Source organism: Lottia gigantea, assembly GCF_000327385.1.
Source record: "Lottia gigantea unplaced genomic scaffold LOTGIsca_105, whole genome shotgun sequence".
NCBI classification, from domain to species: domain Eukaryota; kingdom Metazoa; phylum Mollusca; class Gastropoda; family Lottiidae; genus Lottia; species Lottia gigantea.
This window is the reverse complement of record NW_008706876.1, coordinates 572,534-598,421: the sequence shown is the minus strand read 5'-3', so window position 1 is coordinate 598,421 and position 25,888 is coordinate 572,534. Positions and strand designations below refer to the sequence as shown.

Sequence of the window (25,888 nt, the reverse complement as noted above, 5' to 3'; positions counted from 1 at the left end):
AATGTTGATGTAACCAGACTGAAAAAAACACTTTGGAAAAGAGAGCGACAATCAATGAATAACTGGCCCTTGTCCGTCAAAACTTTTTGATCGTGCTGCCCTTAAGAATGTATTTCTTTCATTCTAAAACGTATTCAATGTTTATTCTATCTATAATCCAAGTTATCAGACCTCAAACAAGATTATTTGGCCTAGTCCTAATCACCAGCTAATGTCCTGACCCATTCATATCGTGCACGCGCTAACTCGCGCCGTTTGAAGTCATTTCCGGGCGAGTAGGATGTGGGTCGAATATGGCAGAATTAGGTGAAGTAAGAATTGAGGAGAGTTTACGAGTTAAAATAGGTAGGAATGGTTGTTAAAATATATGTTGTAAGTGTTTCAATGTGTGTGAAATATTTTATTAATGTGCCAATGGTTGACTGCAAGTATAAAGTGAGTTTTAAGCCGAATAACGGTACATCTTTACCGTTAATCATTCACAGACGCTTACTCGATTATCCAGTCTGATTGTCCTATATTTAAGAGTTAATCTGAAAGTCTAACCTGGACGATTCTGTTAAGTGAATATGTTAATATGCACAGTGAAATAGGATAGGAAATTTGATACAAAATTTTAGTTATTTTAAAATCAGTACGTAATTATGCTGTAAATCTTGAATCAACTCAATATTTCTATAGAATTTTGAACATGTTGAAATAGTCCGTGATTCGGATTACAAATCCTAAAATTCATGTTTACCTGATTATCCAGACAGATAATTTCACGCTTGTTAATATGAATAGAGAGCAATATGAAGCTTTATTAAGGAGTGGGAGGAAAACACAAGCCAATAAAAATAATCTTGTTATATAATAAAACATAAATATACATGTTATTTTATATCAATATTGTTATTTTGATTTCATAATAGATTATTTGTTAACAAATTTTTGGCTGTTAAAAGACAACATTAGGCCCACTAATATTACTAGTAGATCTAGGTAGATTAACTGGGTAGGATAGGCATAAGGCTAGCCAAACTATTTTGGACATAACAATCAATGACTAAATTAAGAGTTGACATAATATCTTACTACAGATATCTTTTTTTGATCACAATTTAACACTTAATTTAAGATGAATTTAAATCAGATTTTAGAGTTTAAGACTGAAAGTTTGGTCATCTCTGGATTGATAACATTTCAAATTATGAATAGTCTAAATTAGGGCCATGATTTGCAATTTAATGCAGTTGATTTTGGTCTTCAATATATGTAAATAGTCTTCAGAAGTAGGCCTAGTACAACTGTACCAAAATTGCATAGTCCATTCAAATATACCTCAAACTGGAAATTCCACTTTCTATTCTATACTGCGTACTTACTAAAACATTTTCCGACCAGAAACGACCAGAAATGAAATAATAAAAAATTGATGTTTTTAAATACCCTCATGTCAATTATTATTTTCCTGATTCTTCTTTTTATCAGAAGTGTATGTTCGTTTTGAAGTTATTTAGGGGAAAAGGACTGCGTTTATAATCTTTGCTACCAGTATAATGTCGTTTAAGACAAAATTTAAGTATGTTGACCTTTTACAAACTTAATGAATTAGAGTGTCCCTTTAAACTTAACGGAAACACAATACAACAATTTTATTAAAATTGTTATACAATGTTATACATCAAAATGATGACAAAATACAATCAACTCGGAAAAATGAAAGACGCAGGTTAAAAAATAAAAGTGCACTTCTCCCAAGGCCTATGCTCACTCACCTTGTTATGCTGAATTGAATTTTGTCTCTGAAATGATGTATGTAGTGCACAACAACAATCTTTTTATTTAAATCAGCTACACACAATAATTGATAAATCAAAATTAGTTATACAATGTTATACATCAGACTGAATTGGGTGTGGGTTATGTGGTTATATCACAGTCAAAATGCACTCTGCTGGGAAATATGAAAGACAAGGTCATTAAGTGAAATGCACATTTTTAAAAAATGATTGATGATTTTTCGGCCTGATTAACATACTTACAGTTTATTGGCAAATAGTTTGAAGTTGTTTCCTGGTCGTTTTTCTGCTCGGTTCAGGTTGTTTCACGTTTTAATTGGTTGTTTCCTGGTCGTTTCTGCTCGGTTCATGTTTTAGTAAGTACGTCTATACTGTCTTTTTTACATGGCAGAGTCTCAAAAAAAGACAAGACGTCATTTTAACTTTTAAACTCGGATGATTCTGGACACATGGATTTAAAGGCTTAAATGAGCTGTGAACACTATTACTGATTACCTTAGCTTAAGAATTCCTGTTTCTCAGACTAAGGTATGATAGATGCTGAACGTGTCCCTTTAAAAAAAATATACAGTAATTGAGGTCGATTTACAATCCAAAATGTAGGTCATTTTTACATGCAGTATCAAGAAAGGAAGTGTCATTATTTGAAATCAAATGTAAACTTAAAAGTGTCATATTTCAATAAGACTCAGACATTTTAAGATAAAATATTATAATATACCGTATAGCCTATAAAAAACTTTTGAAAATTTGTAAGTGTTTAGAATAGAAATAGCCTAATTTATAAATAAAAAGTAAGTGTCCTATATTCATTCAAAGAATAGAGTACAGTAGCATAAATATCAGATGAAAGCACCCAATTTTAGCTATTTATTAACATAGTACGTTTGAAAAGGTGACTTCCAATTTGTCTACAATTAAATAACATAAGGATGCAAGTGATGATATATTTAGCATTCTCTTATTGTAGATATACACCCCACTATCATAAATCTTAAAGAGACAGGTAGGCCATAATTTGACAAATCATACTTTAGTCTCAGAAACTGAAAGTTTTTGACTGAGCTAATCAGTAATAGTGTTCCCTTTAAAAACAGAAATTAAGGACCATGGTTTACAACTTTAAGGTGTTGATTTGGTTTTTGAATATATATATATTTATATAGAAAAAAAAGTATTTGCTTTACTCACGGTAAAATATATAAGAAACCAGGGTTGTCTTCAATTTTTGGTAAAATGAAACACTTTTAATCCATTTTTGAGAGAACAAGTTGTTATTTAATCCATATTTATATACATTATCTTAGCATGCTTTCAGCTCAATAGCTTCTTCAGAGATATATATAAATAGTCTTCAGAAGTACTAGAAATGTACAAAACCGCATAAATCCGTCTTTACTATTAGTCTCAAGACGTCATTTTAACTTTCAAACACAGATAATTCTGAACACACATGGATATGAAAGCTCAAATTTCGACGGTGAGCTGGGAACACCATTACTGATTGGCTTAGCTAAAAGATTCCTGTTTCTGAGACTTACGTCTAATTGGTCAAACAAATGGTTAACCTGTCACTTTAAAGCCCTATCTGCTGGTGCGTCAAATACAAAATATCTAGGGTTACATGTTTAACTGACTCATGCACCTTTGTGAAATCCAAAAAAAAAAGAAGTACATGGAACAATCTCTTGTATTCTTTTAGGTGCTGCTAAGAATTTGCTGCCATATCCAGCATCATGGGTAGGCTTAACAAATGGAAATGCATCCTGTTGTATAATTTTAGGTGAAGCAAAAAATCTGCCTCCGTATTCTGTGTCAAACAGTGGTAGAAATACATTTTGCTCTATCAAGCTTGACTCTGAAGAAATCTATCGTACCTCAGTTGTTGAAAAATCAGTAAAGTAAGTAATTTTTTATTATAATTAAATAAGTAACTATTTTAGTAACCAGGATCACTGTTTAAAAAGAAAATCTGACACAAAGTTTGTCTGCAATTAAAATAAAGCTAAATGCTATTATCTACATGTAAGTTTGTCAGTTGAATTCAGTATGGATTGTCCAGAATGTAATTATTTTTGCACTACATAATAATTTTTAAACAAGAAACAGTAAGGTTACTCATATATCTTTATCCCTTTCCAGCATCAGTTTAAATATTTTCCTCTTTTCCAGTCCATTTTACAGTCAAGAATTCCATGGAGAAATACCAAAAAAATTCCGTTATTTATCATTTATGATCCATGACAATGGCAGCAAAACAGATAAAGTAAGTCTCATCAGGGCAAGATCTCTGTATTATTAACAAGAGTTAGGATATTTCCTTTCAAATTGCACAAAGATAATCATTCATGCCAAAATGCTGTTGTTGCTGGGGAAAATATGGAGTGCGTTAAAATATGGGTCTCATGTAGACCAATTTAAGACAAAAAAATTCAGTATTGAAGTGTTTCCTGTGTCTTGTGTTTTCTAGATTATTGGTAAAGTGACACTGAAAAAAGAAGAATTATATAAATATCATAATAAAGAACATTGGTTTCCATTAACACCTCTTGATGTTGATGCTCAAGTTCAGGTAAGACTGACAGATAGTTTCTCAAGTTCAAGATTGTCTAACCACACCAACACCAATCAAACCTAAATTACATGGAATTTAGCATTGCTAGCCAGAGGGAAAAAACTGAGCAATTAAATCTGTAATCAATAGACCTATGCTGACAAAACGCAATGAGGTAGACATGAAATGAGTCCAGTAGCCATCTTGGATCATGGCAGATGACAAAATAAATGAGGTAGACATAGATTGGTCCATTTCATTGTCAAAACACCATCTTTAACTTTAACAGAATACAATCTGAATTATTTAAAATTATATCTCAAACTCAAGTTACCCATTATATTGCAGGGTAAAGTACATTTAGAAATCCGTTTTGATGAAATACTCAGTACAGATCCTGAATCGTACTCTTCACATCGAATGGCAGTAAGGTAAATTAAGTCTTTTCTATGCATCCAAGTAAGAAACAATAATTTTTAATAAGGATGACTTACATTCTTGAGCATCCTTCCTACCAGCTGGTCTTCGGAATTGATAGTTTCTTGATTAATCAGATGAACTTTTTGACTGCAGTCCTGTTTTAGTGACGTTATTTTTTAACTAACCAAAGAATGTCATGTAGGGACCGTTTCCAGATAACAATGACAAATTTCGAGATTGGGAAATCCCAGTCTAAGTAGAATTAGACTAATCTTTCGCTCTGTTTTTTATTAACTTTTATTTTCAATTTGATCACTGCATTTAGAGTACAAAGATGGGCCTCTGATGAACATGCATGAGTTTGATGATACAGCTCACCAATCAAATTTCAGCTCTCTTCAAGCTGGGATTTTATGACGCAAACAAAAGGTGTATTCCGAGAAACATTGGACACTGAATTCACCCTTTTGTTCGTGTCATCTCATAATTCGGACATTAAGAAACCTGTCCTAAATGACACACTTTGATTCCCAGCATTGTAACCAATGAGTGTGCCTGTAACATATCTAATATATGTATATGATATTTTAGAATATTGGAATGTAGTGATCTAACAGTTATCAACGGTTCCTGTAATCCTTACGCCATCGTTACATTATCTCATTCAAAACATAAAGAAGTTAAAAGAACTATAGTCAAGAAAAAAACAATCTGTCCAAATTTTGAAGAAACCTTTTTCTTTGATGTAAGTGATTTTAATGAAGATCTTTTTCATTGTCTGGATATGCTCAGAGATCATGATCCCTAATCTGAAGGTTCAGGTTTGACTCAAGTATTTCCCTGTACCCTGCATTGACGGTCTTCATGATGAGTCAAAGACTTGCAGAAAAGTAGGAAGTCATTCTGTGAAGGGTAGGTTTTAAGACTTATTAGCAAACATTTTCAAGGTTACAGAGAGATTATATTGTAAGATGTAGCATTAGAAAAGCAAACGTAAGAAGTGATCAAACAAGTCTAACTCTTTAGACTAGAGAGTCAATCAGGGGAAGCAACTACATTCAATTGTCTCACTTTGGCCCTGTTGCAATCTTGACAAAATTTCCATCATTGCATACTGTATGGTTTTGCCACTCTGAATTATTTCAGTTAGAAAATAAAGGACAAAACCATGACAGAAATCTGTATAATTTTGAAGATGTTTTTAATGGTTCATTAACGTAAGTAATCAAGCAAATTCTTTTTAATTATACCATAGATATAAATATTCACGAAAAATTGTTGTTACAATGAAAAACTCAAAATGATACAATTGTATGTACTGAGGGAACTCCATTTCAGTTGTCTATAGAGCTTTTTTAGGAATCTTGCCAACTATTTAAGGTCATCTGTTAGAATTGTATTGAATAATAGTATCATGGTGTTATTTACTTTCAGTATAAGTGTATTACATGATGATATTAAAGTATCACGAGAAGTTTTAGGTAATATGTTTCCTGGAACATTTCTTGGTGAAGTTAAAATTCCACTACGAGATCTAGATATTAGAAGTATTCATAAAGCATGGTTAGTGAATCATCAAAGAGTTTTTCTCTCTGAGCTATAAATTGTAAAATATCAAAAACCAAAAATTGAAAATTTTTTAGCCTTTGTCAAAAGAGACTCAGTAAATTTTAAAACCAATTTTCCAGACATGGGAAAAAGCCATTTGAATAGAATAATAGAATGACACCTTCAATTGGAAATTGGCAAAATCATTAGCAAGGCATGCAAACTGAGGAGCATCGTGGGCAAAAAATTTGCAAAAGTCACTTTTCGGTTGCAATTTCAAGTATTATTATTCAATGTTCCTACTCTCGAGCAAAATTATTTTTCCGGCAGAGCATTAGCAGCAGAGCTCTTCACAGAAAAGTGAAAGTTAAACTCATTTTCCATTGTTTGCTTATCAATTTCTCAATGTGGTTGAAATTTTGATATTATGTTATAGGTATTGTCTACAACCAAAGGAAAGCTCAAGGCAATCACGACCTGATTTAGGATCATTAAGATTAAAGATATCTTATACAGCAGATTATGTCTTCTTATCACATTATTATGATGCATTACGTAATTTAATATTACATTCTTGTGAGATACAGGTAAGCTTATATGAGGTCACTTCGACCTCCAAACTACATAATGATCTTACAAAGCTTGTGCATTTATCGGATCTTTTTGATGTTTTTGAGTGTTTGTTATATTGCTTCATTATATTTGCAAGTTGGAATCATTTTGATCAAAAAATAAGGGTTAGTGTGGCAAGGTTTGGATTTGACGTAAACTCTATTAAAGACACCTGATTTGTTTTGTTTTTTTGCACCATCCCTGTGACTGAAATTCTTTCATACCAGAAAATTGTAACCTGCTATGAAGCTATAAGTGGACTTAATGTACAAATACAGACTAGAATACACTTATATCTTATTCCTTGAAATATCTGTATGATATTAAAATTTTTTTTTTTTACTTGATTGCAGCCAACGACAGCTGGTGCAGCTTATCTACTAGGAGAGATAGTAGACAATAGAACTGAGGCAGCTCAAGCTTTATTAAAATTATTTTATCATCACGATAAACTGGTACAATATATTAAAGCATTATCATATTGGGAGGTGTCTAAAACAGTGTAAGTATTAAAGCATTATCATATTGGGAGGTGTCTAAAACAGTGTAAGTATTAAAGCGTTATCATATTGGGAGGTGTCTGAAACAGTGTAAGTATTAAAGCATTATCATATTGGGAGGTGTCTAAAACAGTGTAAGTATTAAAACATTATCATATTGGGGGGTGTCTAAAACAGTGTAAGTATTAAAGTATTATCATATCGGGAAATGTATTAAAGCATTATCATATTGGGAGGTGTCTAAAACAGTGTAAGTATTAAAGCATTATCATATTGGGAGGTGTCTGAAACAGTGTAAGTATTAAAGCATTATCATATTGGGAGGTGTCTAAAACAGTGTAAGTATTAAAACATTATCATATTGGGGGGTGTCTAAAACAGTGTAAGTATTAAAGCATTATCATATTGCTTGTCCATAATAAGAGATCTTGTGTGCTATAGGTTGTTCATAATATTGTTAGAAACAAAAATTAGGCGAAACTATTCTTCATTGCACACTGCAGCGTGTTATTTAAAGATGCAGAAATGCATTCCAATCAAACAGACCTATCCAAATTGAAATCCATAATTTAAGGACTAGTCCAGGTCCAACTGCACAGCACTTTCTAAAATAGCATCTCTTGATTTCTATTTTCAGGGATCCTAATACATTATTTCGTGGTAATTCTCTGGTGTCTAAATTAATAGATGAATTAATGAAATTAATTGGTCTACCTTATTTACATAATACTATTAAACCTTTAATAGATGAAGTAAGACACATTTTAACTCATCTTCATAAATAAAGAACCAGCCATTTTTACAAAGATAACAACCTAGGTTCTTGGAAATCCTCTTTTATTGATCTTACCTGATTATCTACACCAATTTATAGCTGTATCAACTGGAATTATGAGGAAAGCTGACATATATTAAGGACTTTCACAAATCGACAAATGCCACGTAACCAGGCATTTCCTTTCCTTTGACCAACTGAACCCCGCAAAGTACATAATATATATTGTGAAATTGTTAATTTTTTGTACTCAAATTGTTAATATTTTGTACTCAAATTGTTAATTTTTTGTACTCAAATTGTTAATTTTTTGGACTCAAATTGTTAATATTTTGTACTCAAATTGTTAATTTTTTTGACTCAAATTGTTAATATTTTGTACTCAAATTGTTAATTTTTTAAATTACAGATATTTACTGACCAGAAATCATGTGAAATAGATCCTACAAGATTAAAAGAAGGAGAGAATCTCAATGATAACATGGTAAGGTTTGGTTTAAAGCCAGGCTTGGGAACACAGGCTTGGGAACACAGACTTGTGAACACAGACTTGTGAACACAGGCTTGTGAACACAGACTTGTGAACACAGACTTGGGAACATAGACTAAGGACGAAGGTGGGGAAACACAGGAGAACAGGTTTGGAAACTTTGGCCTGGGAGACCAGTTTTGGGAACACAGTTTTGGAAACACAGACTTGGGAACAAAGACATGTGAGCATAGACATGGGAACACAGACTTGGGATCATGACATACTGGTGGGATTTCATATGAGTCTTGTATGGATTGGTTTGAAAAATATGTCAAAAAATGTTTTACTTACCATTTTTTTTGTTACAGGAAAATTTAAAATATTATGTTGTCAAGTTAATAGATGATATTACCAGATCAGGTTTAGTTTGTCCTACTATTATGAGAGAGGTGTTTCATGCTGTAAAGGAGACAGCTGCATCACTTTATCCAAGTAAGTAATTATCAGATAATATTAAAGCTACCATGTTCAAAATAGGAAGTCTTTCAAATTGAAAATTACCCTTAAAATGTCATAGGAGACAGCTGCATCACTTTATCCAAGTAGGTAAATATCAGATAATATTAAAGCTACCATTTTCAAAATAGGATTTGTGAAATATGTCACTAAAATTGAAAATTTATTCTAAAATTCATAATATCACCAAATAATTGTTAATTGGAATATCAGTTAAGGGAGAAATAAAATACACTCATTTGCAACAGAAAAATAAATTTGAAAATGATAGTGTGTAAAAAAGTCATTGTATAACTATCTTTACTATTATAAAACTGATTTTCCATGTCAAATATATAAATCGTTAAAACAAGGAATACAAAAATTTGAATGCAAATCATAATTCGTGGTATAGAGATTTGTACAAGGTCTAACAAATAATTCTAAGTGGACTCAAGTGGATACAATGAAATTTCAAGTTATTGAATTTTTTGTCGACTGATTCCATAAAAAGACTTCAAATGTTTTTGGTTTTTTTTTTCAGATGTCTCAACCATTCGTTATTTAGTTGTCAGTAGTTTTATATTTCTAAGATTTTTTGCTCCAGCCATTAAGGGTCCAAACCTATTTCATATACGACAAGATACTCAGGTAAGTGTTAGAAGGGATGCATTTAGACATATGAACTATTTTTATGCACACAGAACAAAATTGTCCGTTTCTTAAAGGGACACGTTCACCATCCACTAGACCAATCATATCCTTGTTTCAAAAACAAGAATTTTTTTAGATCCGCTAATAAGTAATGGTGTTCACATCTCACCTTCCAAATTTCAACATGTGTTCATTTGTGTTCAGAAAATGACAGCTCGTCTCTTCTTGGTAGTCCCCACCAAATAGAAAAGACACATTTAGAAAAATAACGAAAAATTCTATGTTCAGTTTATTAAATTTTCATACAGTTCGTATAGTTCTGAAGACTATTAACATATATTAAAGTCTTGAATTGTTTTTATTGTAGGATTCCACTATCAATAGAACACTAACATTAATATCTAAAACTATACAAGGTTTAGTGAATATAGTTAGTGCTAAAAATGTAAGTGTTAGTGTTTTTTATCAGGGCATTTGAGCTTTTCAGTCATTATGCAATTATATTGTATATGAGGGTTTATGCATGTGCTTAAGTTAGAAAAAGCTTAAAGTTTAGAAAATCTAAATAATAGCTCAATTCCATCCTTATCAATTTTACTCAGGTGCAACAAATCCAATGGGGCCAAGGATGGCCTCTCACATTGTACAAGCCTAGGTCAAATACCATTAAGCTATAATCTCCCCCCTCTAATCTTCAATCAAAACATTATTTCAGCCTCCCCAATATTTGGGAAGCATTGCTACTCTTGCTTTTCCATGGTATGTTAATAGTAAAGCAACAGGCTAGGATTTTTTAATTTTGAGTGGTTTTGATAGCTGAAGTAGTTGTCTATTTTCTGCTGGAGTTAGTTTTATATGCAACCTAATATTGGAATTCAAGAAATTATTTGAAAATCTCTTTAATTAATAAAGGTCTCATATGGTTTAAAAGAAGAGTTTATGGTACCTCTATTTGAATCTCTATCTAATCCTACACATGTTGATAAGGTCAAAATGGTAAGCAATTATTTATTCTTTGGACCATTGAAAATGTCATTGAAATCTCACCTAAACATATCGGAGTTTTAGTCAGACAAGACTGGCAAATAGTGTAGATAGTGAGTTTTACAGGTTCAGGAATCATGAAATCGACCCAAAATGCAATAAAATATTTTGGAACAGGACTGAACCTGTGTAGTGGTGTAGGTGTAAACATTATTCAAAATGGCAGAGATGCCTGTTCTGTACTATTAGATTGAAACTATAAATAGAACAGGCTGAACCTGTGAACCTGAACCACTTGAGGGCCACCTTAATGAATTAGTTATAGCATTCTTGGGCCGAATTAGTTCAGAATTCTTGTATTTTGTTTGTTTTTTTAGTTTTTAGATATTGTCTCAAGTAGTTGTGGTACACATCTTAAAAATATTGAAGATCCTATCATTTTAAAAGAGGGGTAAGTTTTTATGTCTTTTCTCATAATAATTATCATATTGATGACCATGATAAACTGACCACATCCCAGAGCCAACCTTATACCATCTTTTAGTTTCAATAATATCATTTGATACCACATCTAGTCTTACTAACAAAAAAGTGATGCTTAAATAAAATTTTAACAAAGAGGGATTTTAGCAGCCGAGATATTGTTAATCCTCCTGACTCTCAGGTACTTTCTACCTGTTAGAGATAAAGTATGATACAGATATTGACTACCTATTTTTTATTCTCATCTTCCAGAACACTTATTAAAAGAGCTCAAGGCAGAAAGAAATTTGGTTTAAAGAATTTCAAGAAGCGTTACTTTTGTTTGACCAATCAGTATTTATCATATTCTAAAACCAAAAGTAAGTGAATATGTTTTAGAAGTTTTATATCTAAATCCAAAAGTAAGTGAATATATTTTTTAAGTTTTATATCTAAATCCAAAAGTAAGGGAATACTTTTAGAAGTTTTATATCTAAATCCAAAAGTAAGGGAATACTTTTAGAAGTTTTATATCTAAATCCAAAAGTAAGTGAATATATTTTTTAAGTTTTATATCTAAATCCAAAAGTAAGGGAATACTTTTAGAAGTTTTATATCTAAATCCAAAAGTAAGGGAATACTTTTAGAAGTTTTATATCTAAATCCAAAAGTAAGGGAATACTTTTAGTTTAGAAGTTTTATATATAAATCCAAAGTAAGTGAATACTTTTAGTTTAGAAGTTTTATATATAAATCCAAAGTAAGTGAATACTTTTAGAAGTTTTGTATATAAATCTAAAAGTAAGTGAATACTTTTAGAAGTTTTATATCTAAATCCAAAAGTAAGTTAATACTTTTAGTTTAGAAGTTTTATATATAAATCCAAAGTAAGTGAATACTTTTAGAAGTTTTGTATATAAATCTAAAAGTAAGTGAATACTTTTAGAAGTTTTATATCTAAATCCAAAAGTAAGTTAATACTTTTAGTTTAGAAGTTTAGTTTTATATCTAAATCCAAAAGAAAGTAAATACTTTTAGAAGTTATATATCTAAATCCAAAGTAAGTGAATACTTTTAGAAGTTTTATATCTAAATCCAAAAGTAAGTGAATACTTTTAGAAATTTTGTATCTAAATCCAAAAGTAAGTGAACTTTTATCGGCACTTTTATCAGGTTGTCTGTGGTCAGAATAATGAAATATTTGTAATAATTATAGATGAGAAAGCATTATGTGTGATACCTATAGAAGAGATATTAGCTGTAGAGAGACTACAAGAACAATGTTTCAAAATGAATTATGTAAGTTTTTAAAACTTTGGATCATTTTCAGTTGAAATGAGATAGAATAAGATATTAAATTTAAACTTGATATTTTCATCAACGTAAAGTCATTAAAAAACAATTGGTACTATTTAAATGATTAAGCTATCGTTAAAATTATTTAAATGACAAAAGTGAAAGAATGACAGAAGTCAAAATACTTCTCTTTTTACATGCTAGATGTTTCAAGTTGTGCAGCCTCAGAGAGCGTTGTATGTACAGGCCAGTAACTGTGTGGAGGAAAAAGAATGGTTAGATGTTTTAACTAAAGTATGTAATACCAATAAAAATAGACTACCTACCTACCACCCGGCTGCTATGGTCAATGGTCATTGGTTATGGTATGTATTTAGTCATGTATTTATATAGTGCTTTTCAGGAATTTTACCTATATACCAGTAGTCAGAAATTTTACCTGTATTCCTTCCAATAGTCAGACATTTTACCCGTATACCATTAGTCAGAAATTTTACCTTTATAACTACCATTAATCAGAAATTTTACCTGTATACAATAGTCAGAAATTTTACTTGTGTGTATTGTATTAGTCAGAAATTGTTCTTGTATGTATTGTACTAGTCAGAAATTTTACTTTTATACTGACTTGTATAGCAGAGATTTTACTTCAATACCACACTAGTCAGAGATTTTACTTCAATACCACACCAATTGTATACCACAGTATTTAGAAATTCTATTTGTATAGCAAGTGTCAGCAATTTGTATAGCTCTTGTTAGAAATTCTACTTGCATACAATTAGTCAGAAAGTTTACTTGTATACCACATTAGTCAGAAAGGGTGCTTATATACCACTTGTCAGGAATTTTACAAAGTTTATTCTTGTTGTAATATATACAAACATGTATTTTTCTTCTCATGACCAAGGTCACTATGGAAATATGTCTTCTATGATACTTTGTTACTGACCCTTCTATCTTGTATCTGGAGTTTCTTTTTTCTTTGTAGTTGTAAATCAAGTGATGTGTCAGCAGTAGGGTGCTGTCCTGTATCTGGAGGTTTACCTGTAACAGAAATTAAAGTAGCTATAGACTCCGACAGAGAGGTAGAGAAGATACATTCCTTGTTTTTACAGCATATGGAGAAACTGGATGCATTTCAAGGTGAGTAATTCACAAATTTCCTTTAACCCTTTAAACACAAGCTACAGATCTACAAGCCACAAACATCTACTGTTTCAAAGTGACTTCACATCAGGTTATGTGACTTTTTTTTTCTGTAATATATATTTCTAGTTTGGTAATCTAGACCCATTTATTTTTTGGAATTTTTGACGGAAATTATGGTTTTAATTGATTCTTTTCATTTTGGAAAGGTGGGCATGCTCTTTTCCTTAAACACCTGTCATACTGCGACTAACTCTGGGTTTGTCAACTCCTAGATACAATAATGTTTTTATATTTTCTGTTTAGAACGAGGGTTCGAATTATATTCTTAAAGATCATTGTAATCTGAAATTTGCTGACTCATATCCTCATGGCTAATTTGGATTCTTGGTTTCTTTTGGGGAAAAACATTCAGGAGTGTTTTTACTCCTTACCATAAACATTACCAAATGTAGCACAGGACCATACCTCCCTTCTCTTGAGGAGATCTTGTAAAAAATTTTTCACTGTGAATTATACACACTTGTTCCAAACGTCAAAATTAACAAGTTGACAAAACATAGACACCATAATATTGACACCAGAGATTGGTCAGGTATAAAGTCCAAAGACTGCTTACGATGCAGGGCAAGCATTTGATATCACCCCAAAACTTGACTCATCAATATTGGTAATCTTTGGTAATCACAAAGCTAATTATGTTTGTTTAGAACACATGGGAATTAGCCCAACCCGTTGTATAAGAGTCAGCAAGTTTGATACTACCATTACTAGGGTTATATGGTATATAGCATGTCTAATAATGTTCTATTTTCTATTTCAATTCTATCTATAGATTGCATGAGGAATGTACCTGGTAAGCCTTTTCTTACTAATCTATTAACTATTAATAACTACATACCTGTATAATCAAGCAAAATTAGTCTTGCACATCCAGGTCAAGTTCAAAACATTAACGACAGTCGTCTTTTTTGATTTGAGGTAGAAAAAGAAGTAATAAGCACTACATTAACCTCACCTGTGTTGGGTAGTGATGCAGACCAGACTACAAAGGGTTCGGTTCGGTATGCTGTCTGGTCCTAGAAAGCATTGGTATAGGATCAGCAATTGCCTTTCTTTGTGATTGCTGTTTTTATGCACCACATATCACCAAATGTCTGTTTTTTTCAAGTTGTTCATATGAATTAATTCAAGATATAAATTGGCTTAGACTTGGTTTACATCTTTGGTCTCAATTTTTATTTTCTTCTTTCAATTGCTTATATTTTTTTTCAATAAAATACTTGTGCTAAACCGTTACAGATTTTTAAGGAATATCGGACCACCCCACAAAAACACTGTCCAGTCTGCATCGCCAATATCATGTCCATAGTTACTTATCTTACCTTTAATAAAGAAGACTGATCAGGTTTATGTTTGAATCAGACTTAGATTTGCAATAATATTTTTGCTTGACAATATTACAGGCTGTAACAAAATTAATTTCTGTTCTTGGCAACTTTGGGAATGAAAAAGGAATTGAGAAAATTAACAAGATTTTCATGTCTTTTAATGTACGGTACATGAAACTACAAAATTTTTATTTTCTCAAAAATGTCTAGAGAAGACATGTTCAAAACTCACATGGTGGAAAATTGAATGGGATATACATGAACTTGTATTAGCTATCCTTGCTCATTGGACAATAATCATTGTAGAACAGAATATTATTTTTCTATGGCCTTTGATATTTAACTTTGGGTTTGGTTTGATAACATGTAATAATATCATTAATAATGACACATACATATTCATATAGCATTATTAATTCACATGGCATTCACCATTTAGACTAGAATATTACTGGATAATTCATCTATATTATTCTACACCTGCATGACAAAACAGCAGAAGATAGGCGTCACCCATGTTGCATTCGTCATAATTTTGATATTGACATCACAAACTCTAGTTTCCCTTGAATTCTGATAAAACTGAGTTTTCACCAGTTTGAAGTTTACTGTTGAACTCTTATCAATGGTATTCTTTTAAGGCTGGAAGATTCATTTGACTATGTTTTCATAAAAGGCCTTTGCACTTGAAGACATTTTGACTGTAAATTAGCAGACTAGTGAATATCTTGGTGAATAATTTACCAAGTTGCACACTGCATGACAATGAGGTGTACAGTACATCATAATTCTTATCTCTGTCTCTATAGCATAGTGGTGATTTTTGGACAATATTTTGCTGATAGACTGTTTTGGACCTTTTAGCATGAATGTGCCACAACTACTTGTGGGTTTCTGTTGCTTGGTCTTTAATTGTTGTGAGATGTCAATTTGAATTATGCATAAGTTATTTTTTTTAGATGCTTGTGGTTGTCAAGAAGTGTATACAGGCGATACCGAACCTAAATCTGTCTTAGTCATAGAAGATACCAAAACTTGTTACGAAACTATCACTCAAATACAGAAATGTGTCATCAGTTTAGAACAGGAACATAAACGATATTTTAAACTAGTCCAGAGACAAACTGTCATAGGGTCCATGTAAGTAGCCATCTTGATTTCTGTTTTTGAGCATAAGTGCAAAATTTGTGTGATAAGAAAAGGTAAGAAATGTGTAGCTAGGGCTATTTAAATCGTTAAAATGAATCAGAATTACTGTGGTGTCAAAATTTGCATACTAAGTAGACTTTCAAATCTTTCCCTACCAGTTTGGCACGTTGTTAACCAGACTTTTTATGTAAGTTTCCCTGATCAAATTTTTGATGGCTAATTTTCAAAAATTTTCACCATGACAAAAGCCAAATCTGTCCCTTACCGTGCAGAAAACCTATCCAAGAAACTGGTATGTTCAGATTTGTCGGGCTACATTGTTCATAAGCCCTTAAAGGTACAGAAATGTGGGATGTTTCACTTAATTCAAATTGTTTTTTTATTTCAGTGATACACCAATAGGTGAATGTAGTACTCCAGCTATATGGGATTCATCTGTTCGCTCATAGTAAAATATCACTACTCTCATGAAAAATAGTCCGTATCATATTAATAATTTCATCAAGCCAGTAATGTTCATTAGATATTATATTTATAACAATGTTCACATTAGAATTTCATACTCTGTTCACATTTTAATCTTATTTCATATTTCTTTTATTACAAAAATGAAATCAAAATTATATAGACAACTGTATTTACCTTGCCAAAAAGTTCAACAAACAACACGTTTTAACTTGTTTATTAAAAACTAAAAGCTTAAGCTGACAAATCAAGTCAGGGGCCCCATTTTTCTATGTGAACAAACTATACAAGTTTTATGAAGATAATTTTATTGTTATGTTTTACATACATTTATTATGTGTTTATAATTCAAAATTTTATAGATTTTTAAAGATATTAGCTCCAAAATGTTCTTAATCTTACCTAGCTTCTAGTTATTTAGGGAACTTATAGTCAAAATGACCCCTTTGCTGTTCAGTATTTCCTATGATTAGCCAAAAATTTATCATGAAGATCTACAAATCAAATCAAATTTTATTTTTTTGGAGAGAATTTTCTGCCAAATCTTGAAATTAATAGAGGCAACTCTCAGCAACGACACTGTTACTTTGAGAAACTGTGGATTAAAGAATTAAATATTATTTAAACATCAATTAGAAGTCTAAAACTGAACTATTTTCAATTGCTACCATATTTCCAAGAATTGTTAATTTTCACTCTAAATTGAACTCTGCTTTAAAGTAGAAAAAAAATTGAACTTTGAAAAGTTACTGTCTCAAAGTCCAGGAAAGAATCCACAAAGTTTAGACAATCACGATATATTTTGTCAAGGTTTTAATAGCAGATCTTGCTTTTCAACACCCTTCCCAAAATTTTCTAAAATGAAAATATTACAATGACATAATTTTGCTGTTTTTTTTTCAAGCATTTTGATGGTACCATATACCAATATATCTAAAATATATACAAATACAGATTAGTGAATGTTTTTTTGTTCACCAGGAACAGTTCTCATTGCCTCAATATTTTAATAATCAAAAATAAACCAACGATCAAAATTCAATCTACTTATTTCTATACAAATTACATGTAGGTTACATGGACCAGATTTTGTCAAATCTTTTTTTTTTTATATCTTTATTTTTGTTACAGTCATATGATCAAAAATTGCTTATTTCCACTTACCTATATCCAATCAGCAGGCCAAAGAATTATTTTTGGCTATTGAATTCAAAAGCCCATCCTTATTCAAATATATATAGGAATATATTTTGTTTCCTTTTTTTGCTATGAGTTGTTTTATGTATATTATTATAATTTCTGTAATGTCATCCTATAAATGAAATTATAAGATAACAGGATATAGTTCAAAAGAATCATAGGATTATAATTTCTTTTCCTTTTTTTCTGATATATTTCATATCCATTGTAATCTAACAAGTTTTCTTCTTCAGTCCTGTCATAATAATGTTAGTTTCAACCAATCTAAGCAGGACCCAAAAAATATAATGAATTGTGAAATAGAAACCCAAAGAATAGCTATTTGACTGCATATTTTGGGCTCCACTATCCCGCAACACATCATTGGTATAAAGAAATGGGTTCTACATGACACGCTTTGATTGGTTAGAAAAAATTTAAGAATGTGACTGGAGTAGAAAACTTGTTAGATTACAATAGAGACGAAGACTTAGTGAAAAAAAGAAGAAAAAACTAATTTTATAAGAATAATAACATATATCATTTTTATCATTTATTTATGGCCACAATATTTGTACATATTGCGTTAGTTTTACGTTTGTTGTTTTGTTTTTTAAGTTCACCCATAGTCCCAGTATTTTTATGAGATTTTCTGATGTTATTACTTCTGAAGTTTCCATGGTTACCTTAGGGGAATGTAAAGATGTTTTCTAAAAATGATGTGAATCAGGGACACTAATTGCATCAATTTGGAATCAGATGTCTGTGGTCCATGAAATTCCACTATAACTAAGTTTTTATGACGTCACCAATAATGATAAAGCATATTTTGCAATTAGTAACGTCATCAAACACTAAGTTTTAGTGGAATTGCAGGAGCCATAGACGTCTGATTGAAACTTGGAATAGTGCAAATTGATGCTATCTGTGTCCTATACACATAAAATGTTAGAAAACCTCTTTAAAATTCCTTTAAAAAATGGTCTTAATCAAACATATGAATTACTCAATACTTGCTTGTCACATTTTAAATGTGTATGCTATACCAGCTGATGAGAGCTAAATTGTAGCTATGTAAAAACTATTCAAAATGATTCAGGGTAGATTTGACCATTAACTTCATATATTATCAGTAAATTTCTGAGATTATTAGAAATGTTTGGCAAGTTTTTATTGTATTGCAGAAGAACCTGAAATCAAATTTTGATTTTGAAACATGTAAGCTGGTAAAGTAGATACAGTACTGTATCCCTTTTAAAATATAAGTCATTAAAATTATTATGTTAAAGGTAAACTTCTTTTAGGTTGACCAAAAAATTTTAATACTTGGTTAAAATGACATCAATTCCTGATCCTATAAATTCATAAAACTAGTAATTTTGAAACTTGCTTAGAGGCGTGTATCAATAATTATTTAGTTTAATGGATATATCGTCTAATATAGAGATTCTATTCTTTAGTCATGACACCTGGTAAATCCCACTAATGAAGATATTGTTGACCAAGTTTGAGAAATTTTTTGGTAGTATCCTTTTAACCAATGTATCTCCACAGTTTATATGGTACTTCAGTTGTAATATCAACAAGTTTTACTTCGTTTCTCATTGGTCTAATTTTTGGCATAATAGTGCTCTATTTTAGCAGATTGTTTTGTTGATTTTGTTATGTTGATATATATTTAAATCAATACAATGCTTAATAATAATCTTATTATTTCATTTCTACTGTCGTCTGAGCCACTGAATATTGATGTCATAAAAAAGAGATATGGTTCGAAAAAACCCAGAAAGAATGAATATTGTTTTTAGTGCTTTGGGAGACAATAAACTGAGACCCTGTATGCTGTGCACATAGAAAATCCTGAGTTAAGGAGTGGGTACATGAACGGTCTTTTCCTTTCAATTGCATGCTCCGCATGTGATTATCAACATGGTGGAAAACGTGTGCTTGTACTGGTAGGTGAAACTTTTGACTAAAATCTCCATCAAGACCGTTTGTGTACCTTAGAAATCGAGAAAAAAAGCCAGTTGTGACTCATCAAAAAACTGATCAAAGTGAGGCTTAATCAAGCTCAAGTGAAGTACCCAATCACCTAAATTCAGACTAGCATGTATCCATGGCAACAATGAAATAACATGCTTTTTATAGGCAGAAAGTTTCACAACATTTATTCAGCAAATATTGCACACGTTAAAATTATAATCTTCACTCACAAAAAAACTCGCATTAAAAAATCCAAAAATAATCAGTGGGACAAGAAGTTGCTAATTTTAACTACAAATATCAAAAATAATGCAGTAGGCCTATATCAGAGACATAGTTTAATTATGAAATTAAAATTTTTTTAAATTTGCGGCACTGACATTGAAACATATTTTAAATGCAAATGAAAGAAAGAACCTTAAAGATCTCTTTTTGCCAAATTTACAAATACATACAAGTAGCTGAAATATATATATATATATATATAGAATATTCAGTTGATTGATTAATTAGTCAAAATGCCACTAAAATGAAATATAACCAAACATGCAATTCAATCCACTTGTCATCCAAAACTTGAAGTATATAAACAATTCCATTAAAATAATTGATAAGAACAAAGGACACCCTTGGTTGGATCTTGTGTGTATAATAGTTTTTTTTTTCATTTTTTCTTTAGATGGGATAACCTTCTGTTGATAGTTGAAAAAAAAGTATCAGCTATACAGCCCATACGAAACTATGTATGGTTCTTACCTGGCAATAACACACAAGAAAATAGTTCTCAACCATTTTGAATCTCTTCCTCAACTTAATTATTCAAATTTTCAAAACTGTTATAATATTTCGCTAAGTCTTTAAATCACATGAAATCATAGAAATGGCTTTAAAAAGGTTTTGTTTTGTTTTCTACTTAGAATAACCTTTTTAAAAATTTGATTTATTAAGTCGAAGTAGAGTTTCAAAATGGCTGGTGACTTTGTGTATTATTTCTATGCAAGAACTATACGTAGTTTCGTACGCTATACAGCCCTCTGATGGGGAAGACAAGTTGATATACCAAGTTAGTAAAGTAGCATCAGGTGTTCAAGACAAGTGGCCTGTAGTTAAACTACCTAAGATGCTTCTGTTAAATAAAATGTTTCGACTTGGACAAAGCGTATATGTCTAGACATATTTCTCTAAAGGAATCTTTTATAATTCAAAGTTGTGATAATAATGTCTAAAGTAAAAAAAAATGTCAAACTCTTAATATCACCATGGTAACCAATCCTGAAATAAAAAATATAGGAATTGAAAGACAATGACTAATGTGGCTCATAATTGGTAACCCAACAACCCATGATTGTGTTTGTAAACACTCTAGAAGGTACAATTCTTGACATATTTTGACGAAACTCGGCGTGTATTTGTTTATTATTTATCACCAAAGAATGAACCCTATTGAAAATAAAAAAATCAAAATCCAGTTTTTGGACATACATTGCTATGGTGAAATGCCTTTAATAGTCAGATTTTTCTCACCAAAAAAAATGTTCAGTTTCAACTCTGCCTTAAAACTTTGATATAGGCATTTCAAATTACATGTAAAACAAATCAATAGACACATATTTCTGATAATTGATATCTAAACCTTGCCTGATTCGAACTAGGGGAGTCCATTTTATTCCTATTAAAGATGGGTTCTCTTATTTTCATTTATGAAAATGAAAATGCTTATACTTATAAATATATAAAGTAGAGGTGTTCTAATGACTTGGAAAAATACTAGTTTGTCTCACATGTCCATAATTAATTCATAATTAGCTTAATTAGAAGAGAACAACCAGCAGAGTTTCAATGAGTGACCGATCAAGAAAGATCAAAAAGTATTTTTTTGTTTATCCAGACTGTACATACATGGACGTTTATGATTGGTTAAAACTCTTAATTATATGCAATAAGAACAAAATGATATGATTATGATTATTAATTAGAAGCACTGATTAATCTAGCAGTTTGCTTAATTTGACACTAAAAAATAAAGAAACTCATCTTTAAGTTTTAAACAGTTATCAGCTTAATATAAACTTAGTCTGATAATTATTATCAAGTGGTCTGCTAGTGTTTATATTTTGAATGAGACCCAGAAAAAAATAATGTTATGTGATTAGATCTAACCAAACTCACCTAAAATATAAGCAGCTATAAGCTTTTGAGAAAAAGAGAGGTGTAAATAATCTGGCCACTTTGATTCCAGTTTATCACCTTGAGTAGGTAAGGCTAAGGCTGCTATACACATTATGGCGGTAAATATAATAATATAACTAGGTCCAGTTCCACTACGTCCTGTAAAAATAAAATTCACTTGGAGGAAATTGTTTATGCACTTCACTTGAAATCAATAATCTGCAAGATTCTTCCTGGAATTTTGTGCTATTGAATGTTATCAAAAATTATCATTCTTGATGTTAATTATGGACACATGGATTTGAAGGCTCAAGTTTTGATGGTGAGCTGTGAACACAATTACTGATTAGCTTTTCTTATAAAAACCTGTTTCTGAGACTACAGTCGAATTGGTCAAACGTGTCTCCTTAAGAAAAGAAAAACCACAGAATTGGTCTCATATTAATAAGTCATACCTACCAGAACCAGGTCTTGCTGCTATAGGTGTTTGAGATGTATCAGGACTTCGACTGCTACTCCCTGCTACATTGTGTGGTAAAGAATGAAAATTCTCTTCTGTCTGAGGTCCAGTTTCTTTCTTTGGGAATAGTACAGATAGGACATCTTTCTTACCTTCAAAACAAATATTGGGTTTACAAGATGATAATGATCAATTCTAGCTTAGCATAACACTTTTAAGAATGAAAATCAGACTACTAGTTTGTATGTAATTTAATAATGACAGATTTCCTTAATCTATTTATCCCTACGTTACTGATTTAAATGCCATTTTCATATTTCCATGATCCTAAACCCAATATTTTCGTTGATTGAACATAGAATGTAAGTAACTTGTTGAAATAACAATGTTTAGGCATACCAACAATATTTTTCCCCTTAAGGTGTTAAGGCACACTAAAAATATTATTCACATTTAGGTGTTTAGATGAACCCTAATCAATGCCTTGCTTAGTAACAGTGAACTGGATTAGCTTAAGATCATATCTACTACTCAAATTACTATTTGTTATGAAATCCCAATCATCATTATGGCTAAATAAAGATGATACTAACCTAGTATTTTTCTTTGTCCATATTCAGAAACTTGTATTCTAAATTTATCTTTAACTCCTTCATTATTCATACAAATATCAACATGGCGTATTACTCTACAAAGAGGTATCAAAAAGTTAACTATCTTTGACACATTTTCACGGTGTCAAACCAATCAGAGAGACAGAAAGACTTTATATAGACAATTTGTTGGTTATATTCTCAGTGGGCTTGTGAAAGTCCTGTGACCTTGAAAAAGTCATTTTTCTATTATTCCAATCGACCCAAAGGGGTATGGATAATCCAGCAAAGTACAATGACAATAACATGATGTTTGATCAAGAAAGGATCCTATTGAACCTTCTCTATTAAATCATGCTTGTTTCTTTTTTTCTGGTTACTTAGGAGATTTACAATGCAAAAGTGCAAGCTTTGGTGTTTTTATCATATAAGCTTAATGAAAACATTCAAACTGTAAGCAAACAATGTAGGTACTGAATTTAATTATGACATGAGAGTCATAATGTCCTACAGACTACAAATTTCTCAACAGTTGGAAATCAAAAAAGGGTGGGCTTATACTGCTGCCCTAAGAATATTTCCCTCATTCCACACTGCATGGTATTGTCCGTCTTCTTTAATCAATGAAATGTGTGTGAAAAGTTGGGGCAAGCACTGGTAGTGATGATAATTAGTACTATAATAGTTAATATTGGAATACTATAAAATACCTACACATCAACACAGCATCTAGGTCTAATAGTACCTTCTGAATCAACTACAGTATATTTTCTAGGTGTGGTACTTAATACTGAAATAATAAACAATACTAGAATTATTATTATCTTCTGGTATGCCCATATTTACTTCCTTATATAAATACAATGTTCAATTGTATCCACACAAAATACTCTGGAATTATGAACAGCAGTAAGGAATGTCAGTAATGAATTATGAACAGCAGTAAGGAATGTCAGTAATGAATTATGAACAGCAGTAAGGAATGTCAGTAATGTGTAGGAAAGAAACAACTATATATTCAAGGATAACTTAGGTTCACAACTAAAGATCCTTTCTACCAGCTGTTCCTTGGCCAAACCTGGATTAACCGTACCGAATCATTCAAGGTCATTAGACTTCATATGCTGATCAAGATTAGGATCCACAACCACCATTTATGTGACGTAACTAAACAAATGATGACAGGTAAAGAACCAATGAGTTTCATGTAGATATAAGCTTACAACATTCATTATCTTTAAAATATTTATCAAGACAACTTACCCTTAAATTTCAAAGCGAAGTCATAAGGATTGTACAGAGTTAAGACTTGCTTGTGGGAAGCTTGATCATCAGTGTAAAATGTCAACGACGTCGGAAAAACAAATATTGGTATTTTTCCATCAGATAATTTCGGTGGATTTTGCATCACAACCGCAATCAACTTCACAATACAATCTCATCAACATTTAACTTTTATCTGAAAGATATTAAATCTTTCTTTATTTTCCCAATTTTGGCACATGCGAAATTTATATATATGGGCATGGCACAATAATAATGGACCAAAGGCAAAATCTGTACATGACAGACTTTTGTCTGCGAAACATTGTTTCGTGTGCGTTAGCAACAAGAAACATTTGTTTGAATTCTGAACAAATGTTTCATGTTTGTCGAGTGCTATGAATCCTTTTTGCAAAATTTTCCATCTCCAACCAATCAATATAATATCTCTTCACGTGAAATAAAAATTATATTTGAACCTAGTGGTCTAGTGGTCACGCAAGACAAAAGTCATGTGACAAAGTGGCATATGCAACATTTCTCTTGAGTAAGTCTTGAACATTGTCCATCGTGTAGGGCTAATGAAAACTTGAACACATAACAGTGTATTTTGTTTTCAATAGACAAAATTCCAGCGTCTGTGCTTAGCTTTATAGACAAGATGCCAGACGGTAGTCAACTGTGTCCCATCTTCACAATGATCAAAGTATTAAGGTTACCAACCTTGACTTATCTATCTTGGGCTTGACAACAACAACAGCCACTGCTCTTGACAGAGATAAAGTTCTTATTACCTTGCATCTCGAATACCCAGGGTCTATATCTAATGATTAGTCAATCTATTATTTATGCCTTGCTTGTGTCATACAAACTTTTGATTGTAGCAAGTTTGTTTACATAAAATAACATAATAAATAATAGGGCCTACACTCATAGGTCTACTCATACAGACAATAATAAGCTTACTTCAGCAGTGGTTGACAAATGATTCAGTCATTATTACCTTTCAAAGAGTTCTTGATTGTCGAATTGAACCATCAATCATGTTCTTCAACAAATGATAGTAGAGTCGTAAGACCTATTTATATAATATATAGTACATGAATATTAGAAACGGTGTTGTACAAAAATACGTCTCAGAGTTCTTGTCAGCTGTGCTTTTGTTTTGATTTTAGATATTTGTGTTCTACGTCACCAATTAATGTTTCCGGATATGATCGGAACTTTCCGTAAGAAGCCGACGACCACCATTTTGGGATCAGAAATTCCGTTAGTCATGTACTTCCAGTAATTTGGATATTCCCTTAGTCATGTACTTCCAGTAATTTTGCTTCTTCCAGTAATTTTGCTACAACTGATCATAAATTTATATCATACCGCAACCAAATCCACTTTTCCAAAAAATCAAATATACCCCACGATTTACATTTCATTAAAGAGAATTAAATGTCATTAAGAAGAAGACAATTTCATTGATAAATATTATAGTAATAAAATATATATTTAGAATATAATAAAGGGTATATAAACA

General features: G+C 31.3%; 2 protein-coding genes across 2 annotated transcripts; one reads left to right on the top strand and one right to left on the bottom strand.

The window, feature by feature from the left end:
• Positions 1 to 293: 293 nt before the first annotated feature.
• LOTGIDRAFT_170855 (hypothetical protein) lies at positions 294 to 16,694 on the top strand (the record flags this gene model as incomplete). Its single annotated transcript, XM_009046708.1, has 24 exons — positions 294 to 345; positions 2,755 to 2,790; positions 3,568 to 3,685; positions 3,957 to 4,050; positions 4,255 to 4,356; positions 4,687 to 4,769; positions 5,350 to 5,503; positions 5,905 to 5,975; positions 6,193 to 6,321; positions 6,743 to 6,893; positions 7,272 to 7,420; positions 8,056 to 8,170; positions 8,603 to 8,677; positions 9,034 to 9,157; positions 9,705 to 9,811; positions 10,182 to 10,259; positions 10,727 to 10,810; positions 11,176 to 11,249; positions 11,534 to 11,640; positions 12,477 to 12,559; positions 12,761 to 12,921; positions 13,548 to 13,702; positions 16,056 to 16,236; positions 16,634 to 16,694. 24 exons carry the CDS (start codon positions 294 to 296, stop codon positions 16,692 to 16,694), a joined length of 2,544 nt encoding a protein of 847 aa, XP_009044956.1.
• Positions 16,695 to 22,027: 5,333 nt separating this feature from the next.
• On the bottom strand, positions 22,028 to 24,502 carry LOTGIDRAFT_136347 (hypothetical protein; the record flags this gene model as incomplete). The annotated part of the gene is made up of 5 exons (XM_009046707.1): positions 22,028 to 22,240; positions 22,568 to 22,653; positions 23,095 to 23,189; positions 23,809 to 23,884; positions 24,358 to 24,502. The coding sequence occupies 5 exons, from the start codon at positions 24,500 to 24,502 to the stop codon at positions 22,028 to 22,030; spliced, it is 615 nt and encodes a 204-aa protein (XP_009044955.1).
• Between the last annotated feature and the right edge of the window lie 1,386 nt (positions 24,503 to 25,888).